The 26,251-nt window shown below is 41.6% G+C and overlaps 3 protein-coding genes and 1 long non-coding RNA gene across 6 annotated transcripts; 2 read left to right on the forward strand and 2 right to left on the reverse strand.

Annotated features, from left to right (window-relative positions):
• Positions 1-5,182: 5,182 nt before the first annotated feature.
• Positions 5,183-9,238, reverse strand: fbxl13 (F-box and leucine-rich repeat protein 13). Its single transcript, XM_026176246.2, has 9 exons — positions 9,015-9,238; positions 8,802-8,922; positions 7,097-7,259; positions 6,900-7,019; positions 6,658-6,781; positions 6,478-6,558; positions 6,036-6,170; positions 5,766-5,929; positions 5,183-5,682 (listed from the first exon to the last, which is right to left on the reverse strand). Exons 1-9 carry the CDS (start codon positions 9,042-9,044, stop codon positions 5,568-5,570), a joined length of 1,053 nt encoding a protein of 350 aa, XP_026032031.2. The 5' UTR covers positions 9,045-9,238; the 3' UTR covers positions 5,183-5,567.
• Positions 9,239-9,362: 124 nt separating this feature from the next.
• On the forward strand, positions 9,363-14,714 carry LOC113026937 (leucine-rich repeat-containing protein 17). 3 transcript variants are annotated; one of them, XM_080304798.1, is made up of 8 exons: positions 9,363-9,590; positions 11,017-11,126; positions 11,822-11,954; positions 12,037-12,513; positions 12,594-12,808; positions 13,423-13,578; positions 14,036-14,177; positions 14,266-14,714. In XM_080304798.1, exons 1-8 carry the CDS (start codon positions 9,559-9,561, stop codon positions 14,543-14,545), a joined length of 1,545 nt encoding a protein of 514 aa, XP_080160924.1. In that variant the 5' UTR covers positions 9,363-9,558; the 3' UTR covers positions 14,546-14,714. The 3 variants fall into 3 exon arrangements, with proteins under 3 accessions (XP_080160924.1, XP_026032032.2, XP_026032033.2); XM_026176247.2 differs by lacking the exon at positions 11,017-11,126 and having other exon boundaries at positions 9,433-9,590; positions 11,753-11,954; XM_026176248.2 differs by lacking the exon at positions 9,363-9,590 and having other exon boundaries at positions 11,025-11,126; positions 11,753-11,954.
• A 4,341-nt stretch (positions 14,715-19,055) lies between these two features.
• LOC145430185 (uncharacterized) lies at positions 19,056-21,857 on the reverse strand. Its single transcript, XM_080304800.1, has 6 exons — positions 21,828-21,857; positions 21,464-21,550; positions 20,649-20,724; positions 20,392-20,547; positions 19,843-19,932; positions 19,056-19,402 (listed from the first exon to the last, which is right to left on the reverse strand). Exons 1-6 carry the CDS (start codon positions 21,830-21,832, stop codon positions 19,187-19,189), a joined length of 630 nt encoding a protein of 209 aa, XP_080160926.1. The 5' UTR covers positions 21,833-21,857; the 3' UTR covers positions 19,056-19,186.
• Positions 21,858-21,947: 90 nt separating this feature from the next.
• On the forward strand, positions 21,948-22,428 carry LOC145419376 (uncharacterized). The gene is made up of 3 exons (XR_013910633.1): positions 21,948-22,087; positions 22,166-22,221; positions 22,290-22,428. It is a non-coding gene; the product is annotated as an uncharacterized LOC145419376 (long non-coding RNA).
• The last annotated feature ends 3,823 nt before the right edge of the window (positions 22,429-26,251 follow it).

Consider the following 26,251-nt stretch of genomic DNA (forward strand, 5'->3'; position numbering starts at 1 on the left):
TAGTGCAACTGTGCTCTCTCGCCACAAGGGGGCCCCCCCACACAGCTGACAGCCTTTCCAACATTGAGACCCCTGTTCTAAAGATTATGTTGAGACATTTCTGAATTTGAAGCTGTGGTATCGCAAGAAATAAGTGGTTATATAAATATGAGTATACATAATAGTTATTATTCATAGATACCTACATCCTAAGTTCCTGTTAATCTTCTGAAAGAAACAGAATGAATGTGTTGTTACAATGGTAATGCCAGGAGAGGCAGTATTAGTTCTGTGTTACATTAATGTGTAAGGAAGTGGAAGAAGAGTGTGTCCTGTAGGAGGCAGTAGAAAATGGATGCTCATGTTCTGTACATGCCCTGAAAGTAAGGTTCAGTAAACCAGTGCAACGATACCCCGGTGTAAGGCTCAGTTATTGTATTTTTATTTTTTGAAGATGCAACATCTTTTTGGCGATGAGGACGTTTAGGGGGAAGGAGTTTGGGCGATCGGACTGAAAGAAAAGAGAAGAAAATAAAGTGATGGAGTCGGCTACAGGTTTGGCTAGCTTTTCAAAGAATGCAAAAGTTTTCGGCTGGAAATAGAAGGCAGTGACCTCGAAGCGGAAATGGCTACAATTGGTACGCTAGTAGCGTTCGATCCAAAGAATCAGACTTGGGATGAGTACACGGAAATACTCGAGCAGTTTTTCGCAGCTAACGGGATCGACGATGCAGAGAAACAAAGAGCGATATTAATAAGTGTCGTCGGAGCAGCGACGTACAGCTTGATGCGAAACCTTCTCAGCCCGGCCAAGCCCAAAGACAAAACCTTCCAAGAGCTGGTGCTTCTGATGAAAAATCACTTCGATCCGAAGCCCAGTGAAATTGTGCAAAAGTATAAGTTCGACTCTCGCTCCCGCAAGCCGAATGAAACCGTCATGGAATATGTAGCGGAGCTGCGTCGCCTGGCACAGGATTGTAACTATGGCAACACGTTACAACAGATGTTGAGAGATAGGATCGTCTGCGGAATTAAGGATGACCGAATTCAGAGACGTCTCTTGTCAGAAATAGATCTCACTTTTGACAAGGCTCTGTCAATTGCAGTAGCCATGGAGACTGCAAATAAAAATGCACAGGATCTGCAGACCTCAGGGGCGTCAGCAAAATGTTTCAGTCTCGCTAGAGGACAACAGGAGAGTCGTACCTTTAAAGCAGAAAATAAAGAGTGTTATCGTTGCAAAGGAACCAAGCACACAGCAGCAGACTGTAAGTACAAACAAGAAAAATGTCATGCTTGTGGTAAAATGGGACACATAGCTAGAGCTTGTAAAAGCAAGACTAAACTGAACCAGAAAAAGTATGGATCGACATATGTAAAGAAAGAAAAAAAGCAGAGTTCACACTACAGTACTCACAATGTGGGCGAGAAAGCAGATAACAACAAAACTGATAGCTCTGAAGATGACTCTTTTATGTTGAACTGTGTCAAGTGCAGTCAAGGGCACAAAAGAAAACTGTTCAAGTTAGGGTGTGGCAGTGCGGTACACTTAAGAAGAGTAGACCCCTACACTGTGGATATGCAAATTGATGGAAAAAAGGTGAACTTTGAAATAAACACTGGATGTTGCCTAACAGTCATGAACGAAGCAACATTCAGAGAAACAGGGAAAGACAGCAAGCCCCCCAGCCTGCAGCCCATCAAAATCAAGCTCGAAACTTATACAGGGGATCCTGTTAAGGTGATTGGTGCAACACGAGTCAGCGTCAAATACAAGCAGCAGAAAAAACATCTGCCCCTGGTGGTGGTCGAAGGCGACGGCCCCAGCTTGCTAGGTCGAGCTTGGCTCGAGGAAATTAAATTGGACTGGGGTGAAGTGAAAAACAGTCCTAACAACAGAAAGCTGCACCAAGTCAAAACAACAGAGAAAACACTTCAGCAAGTGTTAAGTAAACATGAAAATGTGTTCAAAGAGGAGTTGGGCACCCTGAAAGGAATGAAAGCTGCTATTCATGTGAAAAGTGATGCCACCCCACGCTTCTTCCGTCCGCGTTCTGTCCCCTTTGCTATGCGAGCAAAAGTCGACGAGGAAATAGACCGACTGTTGAAAGAAGGCATCATCTCGCCAGTGAAATATGCTGAATGGGCGGCACCAGTAGTGCCACTCCTGAAGCCCACAGGGACAATAAGACTGTGTGGGGATTACAAGCTTACTGTAAATACCGTGGCTTCACTGGAGCAGTACCCCATACCCAGAATGGAGGACTTGTTTGCCACACTGTCCGGGGGTAAGCAGTTCTCAAAATTAGACATGAGCCACGCTTACCAGCAAATCCTCTTGGATGACGAATTGAAAAAGTACGTGACAGTAAACACATCGCGGGGGCTGTTCACGTATAACAGATTGCCTTTTGGAGTGGCCTCTGCTCCAGCAATATTCCAGAGGACCATGGAAAGTCTTTTGAAGGGGATACCTCATGTAGCAGTGTATTTAGATGACATCTTAGTGACTGGAGTGGATGAAGTAAGCCATCTACAGAACCTGGATGAGGTGTTGACCCGGTTGGAGGAAGCTGGGTTGAGGTTAAAGAGGTGCAAGTGTGCCTTCATGCAAGAGAAAGTGGAGTACTTGGGGCACATAGTGGACGCCCAGGGGCTCCACCCAGTGGAAAAGAAAGTTAAAGCAATCATGGACACACCTACCCCCACAAATGTCACTGAACTGAAAGCATACTTAGGTTTGCTAAATTACTACAACAAATTCCTTCCAAACCTGGCAACCCGGTTGGCACCCTTACATGAACTTTTGAGACACGAGGTACGGTGGACATGGCAAAAGAGACAAGAGGAAGCATTCCAGAAATCTAAGAACCTGTTGAACTCAGCAGAGGTGTTAGTTCATTATTCTGCTGACCGTGAGTTGGTTCTCTCATGTGATGCATCATCATATGGCGTAGGCGCTGTATTGTCACATAAGATGGAGGATGGAAGCGAGAGACCTTTGGGGTTCATGTCACGCACACTCTCTCCTGCTGAGAAAAAGTATTCTCAGCTTGACAAAGAAGGTCTAGCTGTGATATTTGGTATCAAGAAATTTCACAAATACTTGTATGGCCGAGTTTTCATGATTTACACAGATCATAAACCCCTAATCTCACTGTTCAATGAAAAGAAGCCTATACCTCAGATGGGCTCACCAAGAGTACAAAGATGGGCCGTGACATTGAGTGCTTACGAGTACAACATCAGGTACAAGCCAGGAAAACATCATGAAAACGCGGATGCGCTCAGCCGGTTGCCGGTACCAGACTCAGCACCTGAGCGAGAGATGGCTGAGCAGGTTTTGATGATGGATGTACTGGATGACACATTAGTGGACACTGCACAGATCAAACGATGGACAGCTAAGGATGTCTTGTTGTCGCAAGTCCACGAGTACACCTTAAAAGCCTGGCCAACTGAGACCGACACCTGTTTAAAGCCGTATCGACAGAGAAAGCTGGAACTGAGTGTGAGGGATGGTTGCGTGCTCTGGGGAGCCCGAGTAATTATTCCCACCAAAGGCCGAGACAAAATATTGAAACTCCTGCACCAGACTCATACAGGCATGTCGAAGATGAAAGGCTTGGCAAGGTCGTATGTATGGTGGCCAGGGATGGATGAGAACATTGAAAGAGAAGTGCAGGCATGTGAGGAGTGTCAGAAACACTCCAAGTCACCACCTACTGCACCATTACACCCTTGGGAGTGGCCGGAGTCACCATGGTCCAGAATCCATGTGGACTATGCAGGGCCTTTCCTCGGGGAGATGTTTCTAATCATTGTGGATGCTCATTCCAAGTGGATGGACATTTACCCTGTGAAATCCTCTACATCACAGGTAACTATAGAGAAACTGCGCCAGAGTTTCAGTGTGTTTGGACTACCTAAAATGTTAGTTTCAGACAACGGAACATGCTTCACAAGTGCTGAATTTGAGTCATTCATGAAGCAGAATGGAATTGACCATGTAAGATCAGCACCTTTCCACCCTTCTTCAAATGGGCTGGCTGAGAGGGCGGTCCAGACCTTTAAGGAGGGGATGAAGAAAGTCAAAGGTGATACCTTGCAAACCAGACTGTCCCGATTTCTGTTCAGTTATCGCATCACACCGCATGCCACTACTGGTTTATCACCTGCAGAGTTGATGATGTCACGGAGACTCAGATCAGTTTTGGACTTGCTCATGCCTGATGTGAAAACAAAAGTGCAGCACAAACAATCGAAACAGAAAGAAAATCATGACACCAAGAAAAGACTGAGAAGTTTCACACCAGGAGACAAGGTCTTCATCAGAAACTACTCCTATGGCCCGAAGTGGATTCCCGCAGTCATTGTGAGAGCATCGGGTCCAGTGTCTTACATTGTTACCATTGGATCAGGTCAAACTGTGAAGCGGCATGTGGATCAGGTGAGAGCAAGAGTGGCTGACACTGTTCCCAGTACACCAGACAGGGAGGTGGAGCCATTGCTTGACAAAGAATCAGTGCCTGAGTGCTGCTGGCCATCAGAGTTGGACACATCGCCACAACCTCCGGCAATGGAGTTGCCTTATGCTCCGGAGACTCCAGCTCCCGGAGACTCCTCAGGGACACCCGTGTTGCGACGTTCCCAGAGAGAGAGACGTCCACCAGAGACTTTAAAGGACTTTGTTAGGTAGTGTGAGATCTTCCAGAAATAGAGCAACAATGCGCTCTGATCTCACAGGAAGGACGTACCTTCCTAGTTAGAAAAAAAAAAAAGAGAAACATGGAAACCTATGTACAGTTGTATGGTTGTATGGTTACCTTAATTACATGTTGATTGTTTGTTAAGCATTCTTTAGATAAACAGTTATTTTGTAAGTCAAGGGAGTTGTTGACTTAAGGGGGGAGGAGATGTGGTATCGCAAGAAATAAGTGGTTATATAAATATGAGTATACATAATAGTTATTATTCATAGATACCTACATCCTAAGTTCCTGTTAATCTTCTGAAAGAAACAGAATGAATGTGTTGTTACAATGGTAATGCCAGGAGAGGCAGTATTAGTTCTGTGTTACATTAATGTGTAAGGAAGTGGAAGAAGAGTGTGTCCTGTAGGAGGCAGTAGAAAATGGATGCTCATGTTCTGTACATGCCCTGAAAGTAAGGTTCAGTAAACCAGTGCAACGATACCCCGGTGTAAGGCTCAATTATTGTATTTTTATTTTTTGAAGATGCAACAGAAGCAAACTTTGAATTCAGTCATTTCAGACCAATGATGGCCGGAAACATCAAGTCCATGAGAAACTGTGCATATAAATAGGATTTCCAGTGAGAAAAGGTTGCTATATTATTAATAGATAGGACCGCAAACTGGCTCCTGAAGTAAACTAGTACACCACTTCAACTGTGCTGTTGGAAACTGATGAAATGTGTCAGCAAAGCAGGTAAAACTTTGTGTTGTAGGCTTCTGTCCTGACAGGTACAGACCAGAAAGACCACACAGGTAAACCTCTGTTTATTTCCTGCATGGACTTACTGCAGTTGTCATTACTGATTACTGCTTTGCTACTTCTGATGGATCATCACTTGCTGGGTTTTGTGACCAGATGCCCCATGTTGTATCCAAACCAGTATGGAGGGGTGTCGCTGCTGTGCTCCCAGTATGTCACACGTGGCTGAAGTTTTGAGGCAGCTGCCCTGAGGAAACACACCTTTATCGATCGGTTAAAGTTTTGGGCAGGAGTTTAGCTTTGCTGTGAACTTTTAAGAGCATGCCGTACCTCGAGATGCCGCTGCAGCAGGCCATCGTGATGGAACTGAGTGGAGGACAAATTCTTTCCAAGTACCGAAGTGTGAGATCTGTGAGAAGAACACAACCACTCACATCAAGCTCTCGCAAGTACTGAGATCCACTTGTCAGATACTGCACGGCCATATCGGTCATCTGAGGCAGGGGGAGAAAAATGAAAAAATGTCATGAAATGACAAGAAGAAAGGCAGTTCCTTCAACTGGGTAACATTAAATGCCTTAGTAATGTGCACGTTTATACCTTAAAACAGCCGACCATCCGCAGTGCGACCAGGCCTCTGCAGTAAAACGAAAAGGCTCTGACGGCTGCGTCAGACAGAGCCACACAATGAGAGATATCGACATGTTCCAGGTCTGTCACATTCTTGCACAGCTTCTGCTCATTGTGAGAAACAAAGAAAATGAGAGATGTGTGATGAAGTGTTACTGATTAGAAAATAAATGAGGACTAAACATGGAGGAAATTGGAAATCATTTCTTCAATGGTGTTGGCTTGTTGAAAGCAAAAGATTCTTTGAAATAGCTGTGGAAAAAGAGAAGGGTTTCATTTTGTAAAACCATTAGTCCAGGAAAAGGTTTGGATACAATTGTAATTCCCATCAGTTGTCAATGTTACAAAACAATGTGAGAAGAAGAAAACTTGGACGCTGAACAGTTGGCTGAAATTCCAGATAAATATGCACCTTAATTCCAGCGTCTGTGACAGAGAAGCACTTGGCAATAACCAATTTCCTCAAGGGAATTCCCTCAAGAGTGGCCAGTCCCTAAAAATGCAAATACCCAAGTTACAGGTTGTTCTTCAAATTCCCAAAATTCAAATCTTCAGCAATGCGTGAAAACAAGAGCAAACATGGTAACAGTACTTGATCCTGGATGTTGCAGCTGCTGAGGTCAAGTGAGCAGAGAGAGCTCCCACCCAGCCACTCCACGGCCGAGTCCGTCAGCCTCTCGCAGTAACTCAGATTGAGATGGAGAAGTTTACACAACCTAACAAGTTGGAAAAAATGCAAACAAAAGCTGCTTTATGATAGTATTTAGGCTCAGTTCTGGGTAAATACTCATGAAAAAAAAACTGTCATATAATCAGAGACGTAACTGTGTGTACCTTTGTGCAATCCTCATGACAGAGATGTCGGTGATGTGACTGCAGTGACTGACATTCAGTTCTTGCAGTTCATTTGCTGAGCAGCCTTTAGTCAAATACTGCACCCCAACATCAGTCACCCTGAAACACATTATTTAAAGAAATGTAAAGAAAAGGTATGAAAAGTGAGACTTCGGTCATCACAAACAAGCACACACCTGTTGCAATACGAGATGTTAAGATACCGCAGATGTTGGAGGGAGGCTACAGATTTGAGGCTTGCGTCAGTCATCCCGGGGCATTCTGCTGCGTGGAGCCTGCGGAGACCTTGTGAGCTTCTGAACAGGGCGTTCCAGCTCAAGTCTGTGAGCTGGTAGTTGCCTAACGCACAAGCATTGTGTACAACATAGTGGAGAATAACTGGAGCAGTATTAAAACTCTTCACACAATGGGGAAACAATTATTTGATCCCCTGCTGAAATTTTAAGTTTGCTCGCTTGAAAAAAATGAACAGCCTCTTAATTTTTATTGTAGTTCCATTTTAATGGAAAAAGACAGAAATCAACCAAAACACATTACATACAAGTTATAAATTGATTTTTTAATGTCATTGAGTGAAATGAGTATTTCCACCCCAAGCAAAACATGACCTAATACTTGGTGGAGAAACCTGTGTTAGCAGGCACAGGTAGGTCACCAGGTTAGGACACATCTTAGGAGAGACTTTGGCCAACTTCTCAGTTTGTTGGCCTCTGCTTGGGCACTCAAAGCTTCAAGTCCTGTAGAATTGTCCTGTACCAGTATCAGAAAAAAACAGTCCCAATGGATAATGTTTCCAAGTCCATGCTTCACTATCGGGATGGTATTTTTTGGGTCATACTCAGTACTTTTCTTCGTTCAAACGTAACGGGTTGAGTTAATACTGTAAAGCTTGATTATAGTTTCATCTGACCACAGCACTTTCTCCCAAGCCTCATTTAGATGTTCACTGGCAAACTTACATGTGGCTTCTTGAGCAGGGGGACCATGTGGGTTCAATCCATTATGGCGTAGTCCAGGGGTGGGCAACTCCAGGCCTCGAGGGCTGGTGTCCCTGCAGGTTTTAGATGTGTCCTTGAACCAACACAGCTGATTTAAATGGCTAAATTAGCTCCTGCAGTTCTACAGAGGCCTGGTAACGAACTAATCATGTGATTCAGGTGTGTTGACCCAAGGTGAGATCTAAAACCTGCAGGGACACCGGCCCTCAAGGCCTGGAATTGCCCACCCCTGGCGTAGTCTATTGCCAAGCTGATTAACAAGGTCCTCCTGTGTAGTTTTGTGCTGATCCACACACAATTTTCACCCCATGAGGCATCGTCTTGTACGGAGCTCCAGAATGAAGGATGAGCAATGATCATTTTATAGTTCTTCTATTTCTGAATAATTGCACTAATAGTTCTCACCAAGCTTCTTGCTGATGTTGTTGTACCTCATTTCAACCTTTCCCAGGTCTACCATCTTGCCTCTGATGTCCTGTGGCAGCTCTTTGGTCATGTCTATGATGGTGGAGAGGTTGGAATGGACAAAACTGATTATGTGGACAGGTGTGCTTTGTACATATGAGTTGCAATCAGGAGTATCTTTGTTTGACTGACTGAAATCTGTGTGCAACTTGGGCACACAACCAATCTGTGGAATCATGAATTATTCAAATACTTGTTTCACTCAATGGCACTTAAATCAATTTGTAACTTTGATGTAATGTGTTTTTTCTGGATATTTCCTTGATATTCTGACTCTCCTTTTAAATGAAACTACCATAAAATTTAGAGACTGATCATTTCTTTTTAAGCCGCAAACTTACAAATACAGCAGGGGATCAAATAATTATTTCCCCCACTGTGCGTGTATTGAAATGAAGACTGTGGGATGTGATCGCACCCTCTATGCTGAAAGACTTCAGTTTGGCTGCTTCAGCAACAGCTTTGAAAGCGATATCGGAAAGATGTGGTGCATCCAGCAGAGAAATAGCAGACAAGCAGTGACATCTGGTAAGGAGGGCCTGTTAGAGAAGAGCAACATGGGGTTAAGGGTGTGGGTACAAAGAATTATGCACAAGACAAGACACATTCATGTGCCATGATTTACACTCACCAGGACACAGCTATCTGAGAGCGTGAGCATGTCGTTGATCACAATCTCTTCAAGTGCAGGACATCCAGCAGAAATATATCTGAACCCAGCCACGGTCAACTAGGAGGAGAGGGGAAAATCTGTTTCATCATCTTAATCAGTCTCCTGGATGCACTTTTCCTCATTCACAGAATTTTCAGGGCCCCATAAAACTATACATCTGGAAGCAAACTAATACGCATTCCCAGAAGAGTGTCTTTCATATTGCAGTACGTGGGTTACGTTACAGAGTGTACACATGCTGAGTGGGTGGGCCAACCCAAACCTCTGCTTGGCCACAGCTGCCTTTTCCTCTCTTCTGCTCATTCGCTCGGCGCTCTCCCCGAGTGCAAACCCCAGCAACGCCAGGAACAAGAGAGAACACGTGCAAACAGACGAGTGATTGGATTTGTTCAAGACGGACTGAGGAGGTCAAAAGCCATTTGCTGTTTTCAGCTGAATTTGAGTGGAGCAGCTGAGAGAAACGCATCAACTGACCTGGGTGCAGCCGGACAAGTTGAGGTGGATGAGATTGTGGCAGCCCTTCCCTGTGGCCAGGTACAGAAAACCTTCGTCTGTGAATCTGTCGCAGTAGGCCAGACTCAGATACTGAAGGCTCAGGCAGTTTCTGTTAGATGTAAGAAATGATGAAGGCATATTATGTGTTAATGAGCCTTGTACGGATCATAGTTGGTTGTTTGGTTGTTTGTTTTTAGCACAAAAAATTTGAAAAGAAAGCCTTGGCATAAAAAAGGAAAATGTCATTGTCAATTAAAGGTGAGCATCCTCACATTATTCTGTGGGAAAATGTGAATCAGATAGCATTGCATAATACTACAAGCCGTGAGAGAGCAACACCATCATGGAAATCGATCAACCTGTCATACAATTATACAGTGTAGCATCTGTTTCTCTAAATCATTTTGCTGGCACAGACCGCATTCATTTCGGACATGAAATACAAGCCAGCTGTGGGCTTCAACTGGACAAACAGACACGTAGATAATTCTGGAACCTGAGGGGCGGGATGCCATCAGAAAGAAACATTATGCACCGTTTGTAGCATCTTTTAAATCTATTCTGGTGACAAAGTCTAAATCACTGATGGTTTTACCACAAATGGAGACCTACCTGGACAGCTCTTGTAGAGTTTTGTTTGTTAAGAGGGTGCAAGAAAGGTTCAAGTAGAGCAGGCAGGGACAGCCCTCCAAAATTCTCTGGACCATCATATCCTACAATAGGAGAGATTGAAATGTTACTTCCCATCCAACCAGGAAGGAACCTGTTACTAGAATCTATATTTGGAAAACTGACCATTGCCTGTTTATTTATTGGTGGATGAAATCAATTAGAATCAGGGTTTTGTCAAGGTTTAGAAAGTCAAAGTCAAACTTTAGAAAACTGTAAATGTGCACATACAAAAGCAAGATGCATTTTTCTGTAGCTTTAAGATGTTCGTTGTTAACATGTTCACTTACTGTAACATTAAAGCACTCAGACACATTGAGCTCCTGCAGGTTTCTGCATTCACCTGCAATAAAACAGTGAGCAGTATAGAACAGATACATGTTTACTTGTACTATGCTGAATATTTTTTGAAATACTTTATGACTGTATCTTAATGAATGAACAAGTATTGTCATAGTAATCCACTGTATTTTAAAGCTGTACATACACCAGTCAGGAATAACATTTTGACCACCTGCCTAATATTGTGTTGGTTGCTGTCAAAACAGCCCTGACCATCGAGGCACGGACTCTACCAGACCCCTGAAGGTGTTTCTGTGGTATCAGACACCAAGATGTTAGCAACAAATCCTTTAAGTCCTCTAAGTTGTGTGTTGGGGGATCCGTGGATTTGACTTGTTTGTTCAGCACATCTCACAGATGTTCAATTAGATTGAGATTTGGGGAATTTGGAGACAACTTAAACTCATCGTTGTGCTCTTCAAAAAGTTCCTGAACCATTTTTGCTTTGAGACAGGGTGCATTATCCTGCTGAAAGAACACAGCCGAACATTGCCCAAAGCATCACACTGCCTCCACCAGCTTGCCTTCTTCCTACAGTGCATCCTGGTGCCAGGAGTTCTTCAAGTAAGCGACACACCTGCACCCAGCCAACCATGTGATTTATAAGAAAACATGATTCACCAGACGAGAACACTTCTTCCATTGCTCCATGGTCCAGTTCTGATACTCATGTACCGCTTGTTAGTTTATTTTTGAGCAAACTGCGATGGACTGTGTATTCTAACACCTTTCTATCAGGACCAACGCTAACCTTTTCGGCAGTTTAAGCTGAAGTAGCTCGTCTGCTGGATCGGACCACACAGGCCACCCTTCGCTCCCCACAAGGATCAGTGAGCCTCGGCCTCCCATATTCATTCCTTGAACCACTTTTGATAGGTACTGACCACTGAAGACCAGGAACACCCCACAAGCTGCAGTTCTGGAGATGTTCTGGCCATCATAATTTGGCCCTTGTCAACCTCGCTCAGATACTCACGTTTGCTTGTTTTTCCTGCTTCTAACACCAACTTTGAGGACAAAATGTTCACTCACTCGATAACATAGAGATAAGTGTTATTCACTTCACCTGTGATTGGTCATAATGTTATAACAGATTGGTGTGTTACCTCTCACTTCTGCTGGGATGACAGCTCCTGTGTACAATCAACAATACCAAATTTGCCCTTTGACCTGTTATTTCCATTTCCCAGTTTGAAAACTTTCATCAGAAGCTGATTTGACTCCAGTTAATCTTGCTGAAGAGACAATCCCCCCTGCAGGGTTCAGGATGCGTGCAATCCCCCCTCTCCTCTTATTCTGCCTTTTCCTCCTGCTGCTCCCATCCATCCAGATGAAAAAACCAGGGAAGGGCAGAGGCCTCAAAGGAGCAAGGCACAAACTCACACGGGACAGGTATGGATTACTCCTACATTTAATTTGATTTCTGCAGCCCATTTTTCACAGATTAATCAGCTGTTTGTGTTTTAATCGTCAGGGCAAGAGGTCCTCGCCGTCACAGCAGGTCAGGCCCATCTGGTCTTGTGTCACCCAACTGTTTAGAGTCACCAGAATCTGGGCATGTCTTTGTAGATTGCCAAGAACGGCGTCTCTCTTTTATTCCCACCGCAAACACATGGTCCAACAAACCCAAGCACCTCCTTCTAGCCCGTAACCGAATTAAAGTCCTTCATGATGGAGCCTTCCTCGGATACGAGAATTTAGATAGTCTGGACCTGCAGCAGAACCAGATCTCTCTAGTGGAGGATGGGGCCTTCCAGGGTCTGACAAAGCTTACCACCCTGCTGCTTCAGCACAACCGCCTCCAAACACTTAGTGAGGAGGTTCTCATCCCCATGCCAAACCTTGGCTACTTGCGTTTATATGATAACCCCTGGAACTGTCTCTGCCCAATTGATAGTCTTGTACGCACTCTTCAGGTACCAAGCAATCGTAATCTAGGAAACCACGCCAGGTAAGTGATTCCAACAAAACTCAGTATGTAGTGTGCACTTTTTAAGTCATTACTCAGTGTCTAAATGTCCCCTCTTCTAGGTGTGCCAAGCCCATCTGGTTAAAAAACATGAAGTTGAAGCACGTTGATCCTGAGTTACTCTGTAAAGAACCAGACCCAGCCAACAACCAACAGAGTAATGAAACGGGTTACACGGGCGCTTTAGAGCCCAGTTCAATTCGAAGCAAACCAGATGTTACTACAGTCTGCTTCACCTACCATTACCCCCAAATACGGATGGACTGCAGTAACCGAGGCAAGCTCTCTGCACTCTACCCTCCTCTCCTCTGAGCCATTTCCTGAGAGGTTTATCACATGTGTTTTTGTTATGTAAGAGAGGGGTTAGGAAAAATACCTGCGACTGTCAGAGAGCGTGTATGCTCATGATTAAATATTGCTGTTGCTTGGCTGGGACGACTAAACAACTCACTCAAAGAATTTTCACAACCTAACGTAAAACAAGCAAACATGCACGTGTGGGTTTGCAAATGTGTGCTTACTTAACCTCTTATATTATCACTTTATAGGAGTTTGTCACCTTATAAATTTGAAAAGAAAGCCAACATCTGGCTTTCAGAACAGTCCTATTAAAATAGAAAACCATTTGTAGTGTGTCCAAAAAAGGACTAAATTAGATGTACTACTATCATCCTGCTGGCCTGAAGCCTGTATTTTAGTGTTTAACTCATTTTCTGGATAGAAACAGAACTCCAATTTGTCTCTGCGCTACATTTTAGTCACTAATCATCCAGTAGTGGAACTTGTGCTGACTTCTTGGAGCACTCTTGGGTTTGACCAATTTGAATTGAATGCATGAAAGATTGAGCTGAACATATAGATAAAGCTTTTTCTGCATTTATTTATGCTCAGGTTTTACTGAGGTGCCCTCAGGTATCCCCGACAACGTTGTCCACATCGACCTGTCGCATAATTCGATCAGTCACCTCAAAGCTAGAGACTTTCATGCCGCGAAGAGTCTCCGAACCCTTAATCTCAGCAATAACAACATGGAGCACCTGGACAAAGGTAAGCATGCTATTATTACCTATTTTCTAATAATCAGGGAATACAATAGCATGTACGGCGCTCAGTAGGTTTGTATCCACATGCACAACTGCAAATTTGTATACGCCACTTTCTTTATGTGATGGATACCATATGGATATGCAAAGTCAAAAGGTTAAGAACAGTTATACAAGTCTTGCCGCCTTCTGTTTCCCATTTTGTGTTTTCAGAGACAGCGGGCGTTCTGCCATCGTTCTGTATACTGTAATAATTTAATTTATGGTGGGGAAAGCTTAGGAGGTTGAAGACAAAGTGATCAGTGTGGTGAAGTTATTCAGACACACACTGAAGACAGGCTGAGCATTTATATTAAAGTCTGACTGCACTGCGTTTGCTCTTCATATATTTATACTGAGAGAGTCAAGAAGCTAACGGAAGCTGTGCCCATGAACCTCTGCTTTCTCTCTCTCACTCTCAGGCTCTCTGACTGGGCTCTTGCATCTCCAGGAGCTGGACTTGTCAAACAACAACCTGACGTTTGTCCAGCACGGGGTTCTTGAAGACCTCTACTTCCTGTTACATTTAAAACTGGAAGGAAACCTCTGGGTGTGTGACTACAGGTGGGTTCCTCAGCTCAAATTTTTATAAGCATCTTTTTTCAATGTTAAATGCTGACAAGTTAACTAAAAACTCCCTGCCTTTTTTCAGCATTCAATACATGGTTTACTGGTTAAGCCTCCATCCAGGAGTGAGTCCTTCAGGCCTGGTGTGCTACTCTCCTCTGGAATATGCTGGGGAGAGCGTGGAGGAGTATGTGAAAGCTTACAACAGAGAGTGTCCAAAGCAGCAAAGCAGGCCAGATCAAGACCAGACAGACCCCAAGCTCTGGAACACACTGATGGAAGCACAGGCAGAGCTGGAGGAGGAGGAGCTGGAGCCGAGCGCTTTGAGGGTGCCGCAGAAATACCAGATCATCAGATTGTCCTGACTCAAGTTAAAATATGAACCTCAAAGGCTGTTTGTTTTGCCTTCATTAACCTGTTCTGTAATTTGTAAAGCAAAAAGTCTGCATCAGATGAAAAAACTATTTTTTTGTTGCTTTTATGTGTTATCGGTGTTGTGTTTGTAATTCAAATATATAAAGATCGACATTTTGATTAGTTTGACTCATTATTGTGGTTATAATAATAATAATAATCATAATCATAATGCAAATTGCATTGATCTTTGCACACCTGCATATAAACCACCTTAAATCCAGCATTGAACACTTACTGACAAATCTCAGGCTGGACCACTGCAGGGACGTGCAGCCACGCAGGTTAAGATGGGTCACAAATAAACGGTAACTCTGCAGAATGTTCTTCACTGTGCTGTCTGTTATCCAGTCTTTGGCCACAGATAGGTTGATCTAGTAAGAGCAACAATTAGGGGACATCCAGACTCTTGCTATTTAAACTAAAAAAAATTTAACAGCATCATAAATTAAACACAAGAAGTAATCTCTGAGTGCAGACCTGACTCCACAACACGCCCGACTGGATGATAGATTTCCATGTGCAGCATACTTCAGCACAGTTTAGCAGGTCTTGTAATCCTAAGTACTGAAAGATCTGAGGATTAACATAACAAATCATCTTTTTTTTAATCACATGGAAAAACAGCAGACAAATGACACTTGACTTTTCTCTGAATACTTAAAGGGAGTTACAGTAAAACTCTGGTTTATAATGTTGTTGCCATGAGGTGATGAAATATTACAGTTAGGTTTGTAAACTTTTAACCAAATATTGAAGCATACTTAAAATAAAAACAATATTATTTATAAAACACAAACGTGGACATAGGATGTAGACACCATTTTTTGTATAAATACAACTTTCTCGCTTTCTGTTTGATGTTATTGGCCCTCTCACAGGGTCTGCTGGCACCTCTGCCAGATGTGAACAAGCACCCAAAGCCAAACATAGTCATGCTGAAACACTGTTCATCAACCGAGGACAGAAACAAATTCCACACAAACAGATGCTTCAACTGGTGAGTGGAGTCAGTGTTGGTGAGTGGCTATATATATATATATATATATATATATATATATATATATATATATATATATATATATATATATATATATATATATATATATATATATATGCATACATGAATTCACAGGTCAGTTTATTAGGTACACCTTGCTTATACCCCTTTTTGCCTTCAAGATGTTCTTAATATTGGAAATGTCTCATTCCGTTACATCCCAAAAGACGCTGCATAGTGGACTCTTCTCAAACTGGTTTCATGAACATGATAATGTGAACTTTGTGTGTTGTCCTATTGGAAGCAGCCATTAGAAGATAGGTACACTGTGGTCATAAAGGGACAGTGAGCAACAATACCCAGGTAGGCTGTGGTGTTTAAACTGTGCTGTGTTAGTACAGAGAGTGTACCAAGCAGCAGCAGCAGCAGCCCGAGCAGTCAGTGTTGCAGATGAAATTGAGACTCAGAGCAGCCAATGGCTGTGCAAATTGCAGCCTCGGGTCCCTGTTGCCAACTTACAGGAGTGGCACCTGATCGTCTGCTGTAAGGATCCATGTGTTGTGCATTCAGAGATGTTTTTCTGCTTGGTTGTAATGAGTGGTTGTTTGAGATACTCCTGCCTTCCTATCAGCTCAAAACAGTCTGGCCAGTCTCCTCTGACCTCTGGCATGAACAAAATATTTTCTTTTCCCCCACAGAGAACTGCCGCATGCTGGATATTTTCTCTTTTTTGGACCTTTCGCTGTAAACCTTAGAGATTGTGTGGGAAAATTGGAGTGCATGAGCAGTTCTGAAATGCTCAGACTATCCTGTGTGGCACCATAAACACACCACAGTCAAAGTCATTTAAATCACTTTTCTTCCTCATTCTGACGCTCGGTTTGAATTTCAGCCCTCACCACGTCTACATGTATAAATGCACTGAGTTGCTGCCATGTGCATTAAAAGATAGTTGAACAGGTGTACCTAATGAAGTGGCCTGTAAGTGTATATACACACGCACACTCTGGTATGTATTTAGATTAAAGGAAAATGATCTGCAAGTGACTTTAATCAAATACCCTCAAAGAGAGTGGACTGTATGTTTACAGTGGAATCTATTTAAAGAGTTATGTAACTGAAATCTGAGCTCATCGCTGACTGCTCAGAGAACAAGGGGCTGTTGCAGCCTGAAAAACAAACCAGACTTGCCATCATCTTTCTGTGTACAAACTCCAGGCTAAATACAAAGAAAACTGAGACAAGCATGCTGCTCGCTGTAAGAGAATCTACCTGCAGTAAGAAGCTGCTTGGGAGCACAGAGAGTGCATCACATCCTTTTTCACTCTGCTGATGCTTGTTGTCCATTTCAGTAAATCCCACTTGTAACATCAGAGGAAAATTCATACACACACAAAAGATAAAAAGTGTTCATTCAGTTTTGAAGTAGTCTTCTGTCCCTTTCAAGTCCTATCTTTACACCATGGAGCAGTGATACACTTAAGGCTGAGGCATCTAGCCTTTACAGGGGTCTCCAGTTTCTCAGTGAGAGCTGGAGTGTTCATTCATTTTTAACTTAGGAAAATATACATTTCTGCACAAAAGTATGACAACTGAGTTAAGAATATAAGTAAAAAGGTGCACAGGGACAAAATGAGTCACGGCAGTGGGAGGATACAGCATGGGAGCATGACTTTTAGTCTGGCAAATTTCTTAACCTCAGTGAGTGTTTTCTCTGGCTTTTTACATGAGGGAGCGAGAAAAAAAACAGCCAGCAGACCTCAGTATAATTTCTTCAGAAAAAAAACCCTAAAATGTTGACCTACCAGCTTTCATCCTCTTGTGTAATTTGACCCAGCTCAACAGTTTGGTAAGTGCAACCTGCCGGCATTTCCTCTCAAAAGGCTTTTTTTGTCAAGTCCATCTGCAGAGTCAGCTCCAGGGTATCTCTCTTGCTCTGTGCAATGAACCTTTTCCACTTCCTGTCACCCAACAAGAAACAGCTCATCATTAATTCAGCAAACAGGGAGGCAGGCTGTCAGGAGCCAGGCTTAACTAACAAAGGATGGGAATCAAGTAACAAAAAAATAATAATTTATATAATTCACAATTTATAAAACAGTTTATTATGATTATAATTTCAGCCAAATCTGGACTGACAAATACTGGCCGAGTGAAACAGAACACCCTGATGACTTTACCTACTTATTACTTATTAACAGTGAGAGAAAGTCTTTAGGTTCTCTGAAGCTGAGTTACTGTTTCACAGTAAAAATGCAACCAGAACCAATTTACTGCACTCTAAAAAAAGATCTGCTGGCTTAACGTAAAAAAATTAAGGTAACAATTTGCATGGATCTTTTTAAGTTACTTCAGCTTAGCCATTATAGCGTAAATCCCACAAGAGTTCTCTAGTTAGGCAAACTCTATTCCTTACGTACAAACAACATGATTTGCTTTGTCCTCTACAAGCTTAATTAAGTTGAACCAACTTAATTTTAATTGTTTAAAAAATTACTCCATTTAGTTATTAAAACTTATTTTTTTACTTTTATTCTACTCAGAAATATCCATGCAAATTGTTACCTTAATTTTTTTGAGTACTAATAACTTACAATAACTTATAACTTACAATTATACAATAAATTACACATTGAAATTCCAGTTTTATGATCAAACTGTTTATTAGAACACCAGTCCACCATTCCAGACTCATTGACATTTCAATAGCAGACAAAATTGTTGCCTCCATAAAATAAATGACATAAAACACCCCTGTAAATCTGTCTCAAAAAGACTGAACATTTTGACAGTCATGCTCTGATTCAAGTTTGTTTGTGTTAAAGTGATAGTTTAGGTTTTTTTAAGTATGAAGTACATTGTGAGTGTATTACACACAGTAGACAGCAGTCAGCACATTCCTGCCACCAACACGCACGATAGGCTCAGTTTGTTTGTGTGACTTTGGTAAATCTGAACTAACCCGAACTAACACCAAAGTCACCAAATAACACAATTACACTTACTGATCAAGGCAGCAGGAGACCAGCAACTCCTGTGTGCTGTCAGGTAAAATTGCTGTTTTTGTCCATGGACGCTGGTGGGCCAGAGCGATTGAAACAACAAGCAGTAGAACTTCTCTTTCCTCACAGAAAAGGCTGTCTGATAGCAAAATAAAGCAGTAAACATATTCTTGATATAATGTACATTTAAACTGACATCAGTTTTATTAGGATGGAGGCTCATCTTGCGTGCCGGTGGCCCCGTCTGCTTCTCCGTAAGTGGAGCTTACTGACTGCCATCTACTGTGTGTAATACACTCACAATACATATGTACCTCATATACAGCCTCACTTCAAAAGACCTGAGCTATCCTTTTAAAGTGCATTATTTTTAACTAGGTGTACTTAATGCTCAACGCTCAACTTTACACCTACTGCCTACTGTACAGTATGTAACACAACACATTGCAAACAACAGTGGAACATTTCCCGTTTAATTTGAGGATAGCCTCACTCTTCACATTTTTTAGTACAACAGTTTACTTTTTAGTGACATTACCTTAGGACTGGCTTTCAGATCATCCAGCTCGAGGAATATCTTTTGAAACACTTCAAAAGTGTTTTTCAAAAGTGTTTTTCAGTTCTTTTGGGTAGCTGAGGTTGAGTGCATATATCAGCCCCATTAGCAAGGCACAGGCTCTGGGTACATCCAGGTCTGCTAGGACTTCTGTTCCTTCAAGTATGATCCTTGCGCTGGCTGGATCAGACGTTGTGGCACCTCTGGTTACAATCTTCATCACTTCATTGGTAATATCGCCGCCACCATCCTGGTAGATCAGAATCAATATAAATGTTTTAAGTAATCATACTTATACATGAGAGTAACACAAAATAGGGCTGCAACTAACAATTTTAGTTATCTGATTATGTCTGTGAAGGTTCTCTTTGCAAGCTCCTTTGACGATTATCTGATTAGTTGTTTGGTCCAGAAAATGTCAGAAAATGGTGAAAAATGTCAATGTTTCTCAGAGCCCAATACGATGACCTCAAATGTCAAACATATTCAGTTTGCTGTCATAGAGGAGTAAAGAAACCAGAAACGATTCACATTTATGAAGCTGAAACCAGAGAATTTGGACTTCTTTTTCTAAAATAATTACTTAAACCGATCAATCAATTATCAAAATAGTTGCCGATTAATTTAGAAATCAATTAATAATAGATTAGATCGTAGCTCTAATACAAAGTATAGTCATGTCTGATTTACCTGCTCTTTGAAGAGATCCTCCTCCTTTTCCCTGAGATACACCACTAAGCCACGGATAGCGACCTCTCGCCTTCTCTCCACAGAATCGTCCTGTGAATAAGAAAAAGAATGTCGAACTGCTCTTCGAGGAGGATGGGTTTTTGATAATTACATCCAAAAAAAAAAAGGATTGACTTTATATGGCCTGAACTGTACCAATTATAGATTTCCAGTGATAATCAAAATAATGAATTGATCATTTCAAAGAGCCATTTCTCTGAAATGATCAATTCATGAACTTGAAAAATCCAGGTAACAAATAGAAAAACTGCAAAATCTTGCAAATTACTCTGCCAATCATGATCCACATCACCTATAATTTGTTTTATTATTAAGTATTTATAGTTTTAAGTATTTATAGTTTTAATTGATATTTGTGCCTCAAGCTCTAAACAATAATTTGACATAGTTGAGTTGTAAACAGCTACCTTTTAAGACTCAATATCACCTATTGGAAAAAAAAAAGTGGATTATCCTATTTGAAATAAACTACATTTCATTCATTCATACCTCTAGCAGCATGTTCTGGATGCGCCGAATGCGCATTTTTGCAGCCCCTCCTCTTGAGGACAGCAAGGACATTATTTTCTGAGAGTACTGGTCCAGCTTTGCCATGAATGTTGTCTCCAGGTTAACAGTGGTGATCCTTCTGAATTCTTGGTTTATCTGTATAAAAAAAAAAGGCACAAATAGGCACAACATGTTAATGTATACAATTTACTTTAAAAGAATACATACTGCAAATTATCTTATGGAAAAATATTTACCTGAACTGCATCAAAAAGAGCAGGCCATCTTTCTTTCAGGTCATTGATTTTTGGTGCTTGATTGACAACTTCCTGCCTGCGAATGGAGAATGTTATGTTATGTTTCCAAATCAAAGATATTTTTTCTTAAGTGATACAACTGCGCTTATGTATCTGCAGTTAACACCCAAAAGAGCAAAATTATATTTTATGTGCTAATGCACACTCAATGTAATGTCATTAAAACAACTAGTTTATGAATGTTACTTAAGATCTTTCCTGTGGCGTTTCTACAACATGGCGTTCGCTTCCTCGCCCGCGTTTTTTGACTGAACTTTGACACAGGCTGTTCTTCAGCTAGGGCTCAATTAACAAACTTCAATCTCACATAAAAATAACTCTAGGACTTAAACATCAAAATGCATCGATGTTAAACCGAATGTATACTCAGTAACCTACATTTGTTTAGTCATGAATGTAAAATGGCCCAGCCTTTTGCTGGTCAAACCTTCATCAACGCTGCAACGATTTCAAAGTAGAAAGAAGAAAAACGTGTATTACCCTGTCTTTGCAGAGTTAAAACTACTGCTACAGAAGCTCAGTGTCAATTAACACCATTTGGCTGCCACCGTAAAACAAAACTTAACAAAGACTAATGTTACGGTCGAATTACTTCACAAGTTAGCCAGAAGTGTAACGTTACTAGCTTATCACCACCACTCGCCGAGGAAGAGTTTAGTGTTGTGTAAAAAGGATTTCTTGCAGTGCGTGTTGATAGAGTTAAAGTTAGAGTTATTAGCTGCTGTGAATAAAACAAGGCAAAAAATTGTACTCACCACAAAGCTTTAACGTTTGATAATGTTCCGTACAAAATGCTGCTTCTCTGCTTTCTCTCTTTGCCTCCGTTTCTTTCGATCAGTGGTCTGAGAGCACAACATGTCCGGGCAAGTCAGCCTTGTACTCAGCTTTTAAAGGACGCTTACGAGATTTTTAAGTTGTATTAACTGAATACACTTTCATGTTAAGTTAACACAGAAATGTCTGTTCAAAATCGATATATTACTGAGCTAAGACTGTTTTCTTTATTTTCATTTCGACCAACTCATTAAATTAAGTTATCAACTGATTACAATGTGTACATGCAACAAACTTAATTTTTTATGCAGAAAAAGCTATTAATTTTAAGCTTTACTTACTAACCCCATGAATCATTTTTTAGAGTGTGTGCACCACCAGTCTGAGGACCTGCAAGAACTAACTCAGCAGCTGCTTTCAATAACTTCGATTGCAATCAGTGGAAGCAGAATGTGAGAAGGTTTTGTGTCCCCTCTGGTACCTTTCCTGCCGCTGTGGCTTCACTCAGAGCATGAGTGATTATTTTGCTGGTCAGAAGCTTTAATCATTATTCTGCTGCAGGTAGAGTCTGTAGTTTAACTCACCCTCATGGCTCTTTCATTCAGGTAAATAAAAATGTCATTTTATTCTCGGTTCTTTTATATTTTTAGTATTTCAATTTCAATTTTTATTTTTATTTCCAGCCTCTCCTGGCTTTGCACTCTGTTGTGGAGCTGCTTGTGCTTTCCTCCTCAAGAAGGTATGAATTCCAGTACTTTCATTTGTATAATTGACCACGAGTTTAATGCGATGTTTATTTCCTGATAGGTTACAGTACTGCACATGGCTACTATCTCTATGAGAGCCCCCAAACCTCTAGCACATTTCATTCTGGACAATCTTTGAATACAAACAATGAGAATGTTGGACGGCAAAGCTTTGTTTCCCGTCAGCCAGAAGCATTTATTTATGATAAAGGACAGGATGCTAACGCTGAGATGAAGCAAAGCCAGCCTGATAAATTTCATGGGGCCTCTTCTGCTCCTCTCATAGGGCAAAATGAGCAGTCTGGTTATCACCATCCCTTTGACTTGTTAGTGAGGGGACACACGCAGGAGCCTGTGAAGGGTGTCGCTTTCCCCACAATGAGTCATTTAAAGGAGTTTATAGAAAACATGAAGCGTTCCTTCTTAGTACCAGGAAGTGACTTGAGTAGACATTTTGAAACTGCACGGGAAAAAATGAAAACTCTCGGAACACCCATGGACTATGGACCAACTCCTGACAAAGGAGGTACTGCCTCTGGTGACAGCAGGATAAATAACGATCGGATTGAAGAAGGTGCCAACTACCAAACGCCAAATAAACGCCTCTCTTTCCCTGATCCTTTCGACTCCTCTGCAAGTCTCATTTCTTCCAGTGTTTATGACAACCAAAAATTTAGGCCGGGCACCACTTTCTACCCACACGATCATTTAGCAGCCACAGGTCTTGCTTCAAGAAATTTGGCGCACGGTTTTCCCTGGGGAAACAATGACTTATCTGTGAGTGTGGACTCAGAACGACACAAACCACCAGAAAAAACACAATTTCCCTCCAGCTCCTTTCACAGGCACGGTTCTTCCTATAGTGAACATGTGACTGCACCCCCTGTGAACCCTGCAAACAGCCCATCTCAAGATTTCAGCCAGTATTCAAGTGAGACCTCAAATTTAACACCTTATTGGAAGGATATGCTAAAACCAGTACATGCCTCTTACAGTAGAGATCCTTTAATGGGGTACTGGAGACCACCTGGTGGCTTTGAACTCACTAAAGACTTCCACAGAGCAAGTCAAACTGATGTCCCACCTGCAAAAAACCTACCATCTGCATATTCCTATGGCAAAAAGCATCCCCTTTCCATGCAGCATTATTGGCCCAAATACAAGACAAGAATAGGTGCTTCAGTCCAGCCGGGTAAACCCACTGACAGCAAAGAGTTAAGGACTGTAAAATATGCTTCCAACATTCACTGGCCTCCAAGTGGTTCTGTCTCTTTAAGCTTTAATGACCCGTTACCCCAATGGAGAAGAGGTCACATGGGTTATCAAAGAAGCCCACAATACCCGCAAATTCCTCATTATAAGCAAAAACAGATGGACAGAGCTCGCTGGATGTTTACCGCCAAACCCTTGAGTTTTGTTCCCGGATACCAGAAAGTCAGTGCTGTTCCCTTCGTCCTAAATGCCGGTGCAAAACATGAGAATTTAAACCTCTACAATCAAGAACTCTTTTCTGCCTTTCAGAAACCACATTACAATAGATTGAGAAATCCACCCCAGAGTGGGCTTACATCTTATGGAGTAAGAAACACACTGGGCTCATTTTCTAAACCACAAAGGCAAACTGTGAGGTCTGAACGTTTACGGCCTTTCATGCAATCAAACAGGCACATGCCTCGAGTCAGTGTGAGTCGACGGCCCAGACACTTGGCCAACTGGCCTTCTGAACAGCAGCCTAAGCCTACAGGTTTGATGCCTAAGTGTGTGATTAAGAGGAACACAAAAAGCCTTCTTCCTCAAGAGTCCCGTAATACATCTCCATCATCGCCATACGTTAAATCCAAAAACCGCTTCACATGGGCCGTAGCATATCTGTCAAAGGTCTGTTTCACACCCCGTACGGTGCAAGGGAAGAGTAATAACAATCAGTGGAGACTGGTCAGAAGATGGCATGAATGAAAGGACACGATAACTCAATGTGCAAGACCGGGAAGAATGATGAACACATTTTTGAAGGTATGAAAACAAAGATGTTGTAGTGTTTTTGTCTGTGAACACATCTGCTGTCCTGGAAATCTGTCCTTTAAATAGAAAACAAAGCATCGCATTACTAAGTAAATACTAAAACTGAGCACTGAAACTGGACTGACCTTATTCAACTTTAAAACATCTGTATCAGTCTTGCATGGAAGTGTAATGCATTCAGTAGGCAGTTTCTCCAGTGTTTCTGATTTTTTTTTTTTTTTTTTTAAACATTAATTTTATTTATATAGCACCACAACAACAGTTGCCTTGAGGTGATTTACACTGTAACATTAAGACCCTGCAATAATACAGAGAAAACCCAAACAATCAGACGACCACATTTTGAGCGAGGGTTTGGAGACAGTGGGAAGGAAAAACTCCCTTTAAATAGGAAGAAACCTCCAGCAGAACCGGTTTCAGGGAGGGGTGGCCATCTGCTCCAACTGGGTGTGAGAGAGGGAAGACGGGACAAAAGACATGCTGTGGGAGACTGTCAGAGATGGATAAATAATAATTAAATGCAAAATGGTCTATAAACACAGCGAGTGAAGAAGTGCATCATGGGAAGCCCCCAGCAGCCTAGGCCTGTTGCAGTGCAACTAAGGGAGGATTCAGTCACCCGATCAGGCCCTAACTATATGCTTTATGAAAAAGGAAAGTCTTAATCCGAATCTTAACAGTAGACAGCGTGTCTGTCTCTTGAATACAAACTGAGAGCTGGCTCCACAGATGAGGGAGCTTTTTATTTACCTGAAGGTTTGATTTCATAAGCATATTGACCTATAATACTAAAACTACTGTTGCAGACTTTCTCCTGGATATTGCAAAGTTTCTCCAGGATCATGCGAGCTGCTACAGCTTCAGAATATAAGACGTTGCATCTAAAAAGCATTAAAGTAGTGCAGGTGACTCTGATAATGAAATCAAGCTTTTAGGTCCACAGAAGTTCTTTTAAGTTTTGTTTTTTTTTTTTTTTTCTCCCCTTCCAATGTCTGGATTTTATTTGCGGGTAACATTACTGACAAGTGGTCTATGTAAATAGAAGTATTCGTAATCTTAATGGCCATTCTTTAACACCTAAAAACTTATAGATTTATTGTAATAGGATTGGTCTTCAGCTGCAAATCAATTTCCTGTTCTTCTACCTACATCGACTATTTATGTAAGAACCTGAAAGTGTTACAATTTTGACTTGTCTTGATTGCCACATTTGATGGTAGTCTTTATTATACATCTTCAGTGTAAGGATAAAAACAGTTTGCTGGATATATTAGCAGTCCAGAATAAATTCTACAGTCTATATCCATTTAACTTTGTGGACAGAAAAGCAGCTGTAACTGTCTAATAGGTCATCTGCATTTGTTTTAGAGTTGACATCATGTTGGACATGACATAAATATTGGTGTGAAGATCAGTCTGAATTGACTTTATGGTTCTAAAACAGGATTAAATATTTAAAATGAGTTTTTAAATCCAGGCTGTAGGTCTGATTATATTCTGTTTGTAATTTATACTGCAATAGGTTCAGTCAGACATCATGTTTAAACAAAAAATTAATTTCTGAAATGTGTAAATTGAGATTGTTTTCGAAAACAATCAAGGTAATCCGATTTACAGGAGAACTACAGTTTTTGTTTGTGTGTGGGGGTTTTTTTTTTCTTAAGTTCAGATTTGTTTGCTTGCATCTGTATTTGTTTCACATCCGGCTGCAAGTAAATATCGAAAACTAAAATGTGGTAGGATTCATGCTTTATGAATGGATGGTGCTGACTGTTTTTCTTTTTTGTTGTTGTGTTTTTTGTTTTTTAAAGAGAAGTCTCCCTCTACATTAAGATGCATTCACTCAGTCCAGTGAATACATGGAGGCTCTGCTCTTTGCCTGTTGCCATGGTGAATCCTGGTACTAGAGCTCTGCTGATGGCTATTTTTCACTGCTTATGCACAGGCTTAACTTGAGCTGAACATATTCAGCTGATTGAACTTTCTAGAACCACAAGCAGC

The sequence above is a fragment of the Astatotilapia calliptera genome, chromosome 7 (genome assembly GCF_964374335.1).
Source record: "Astatotilapia calliptera chromosome 7, fAstCal68.1, whole genome shotgun sequence".
Classification (NCBI taxonomy): Eukaryota; Metazoa; Chordata; class Actinopteri; order Cichliformes; family Cichlidae; genus Astatotilapia; species Astatotilapia calliptera.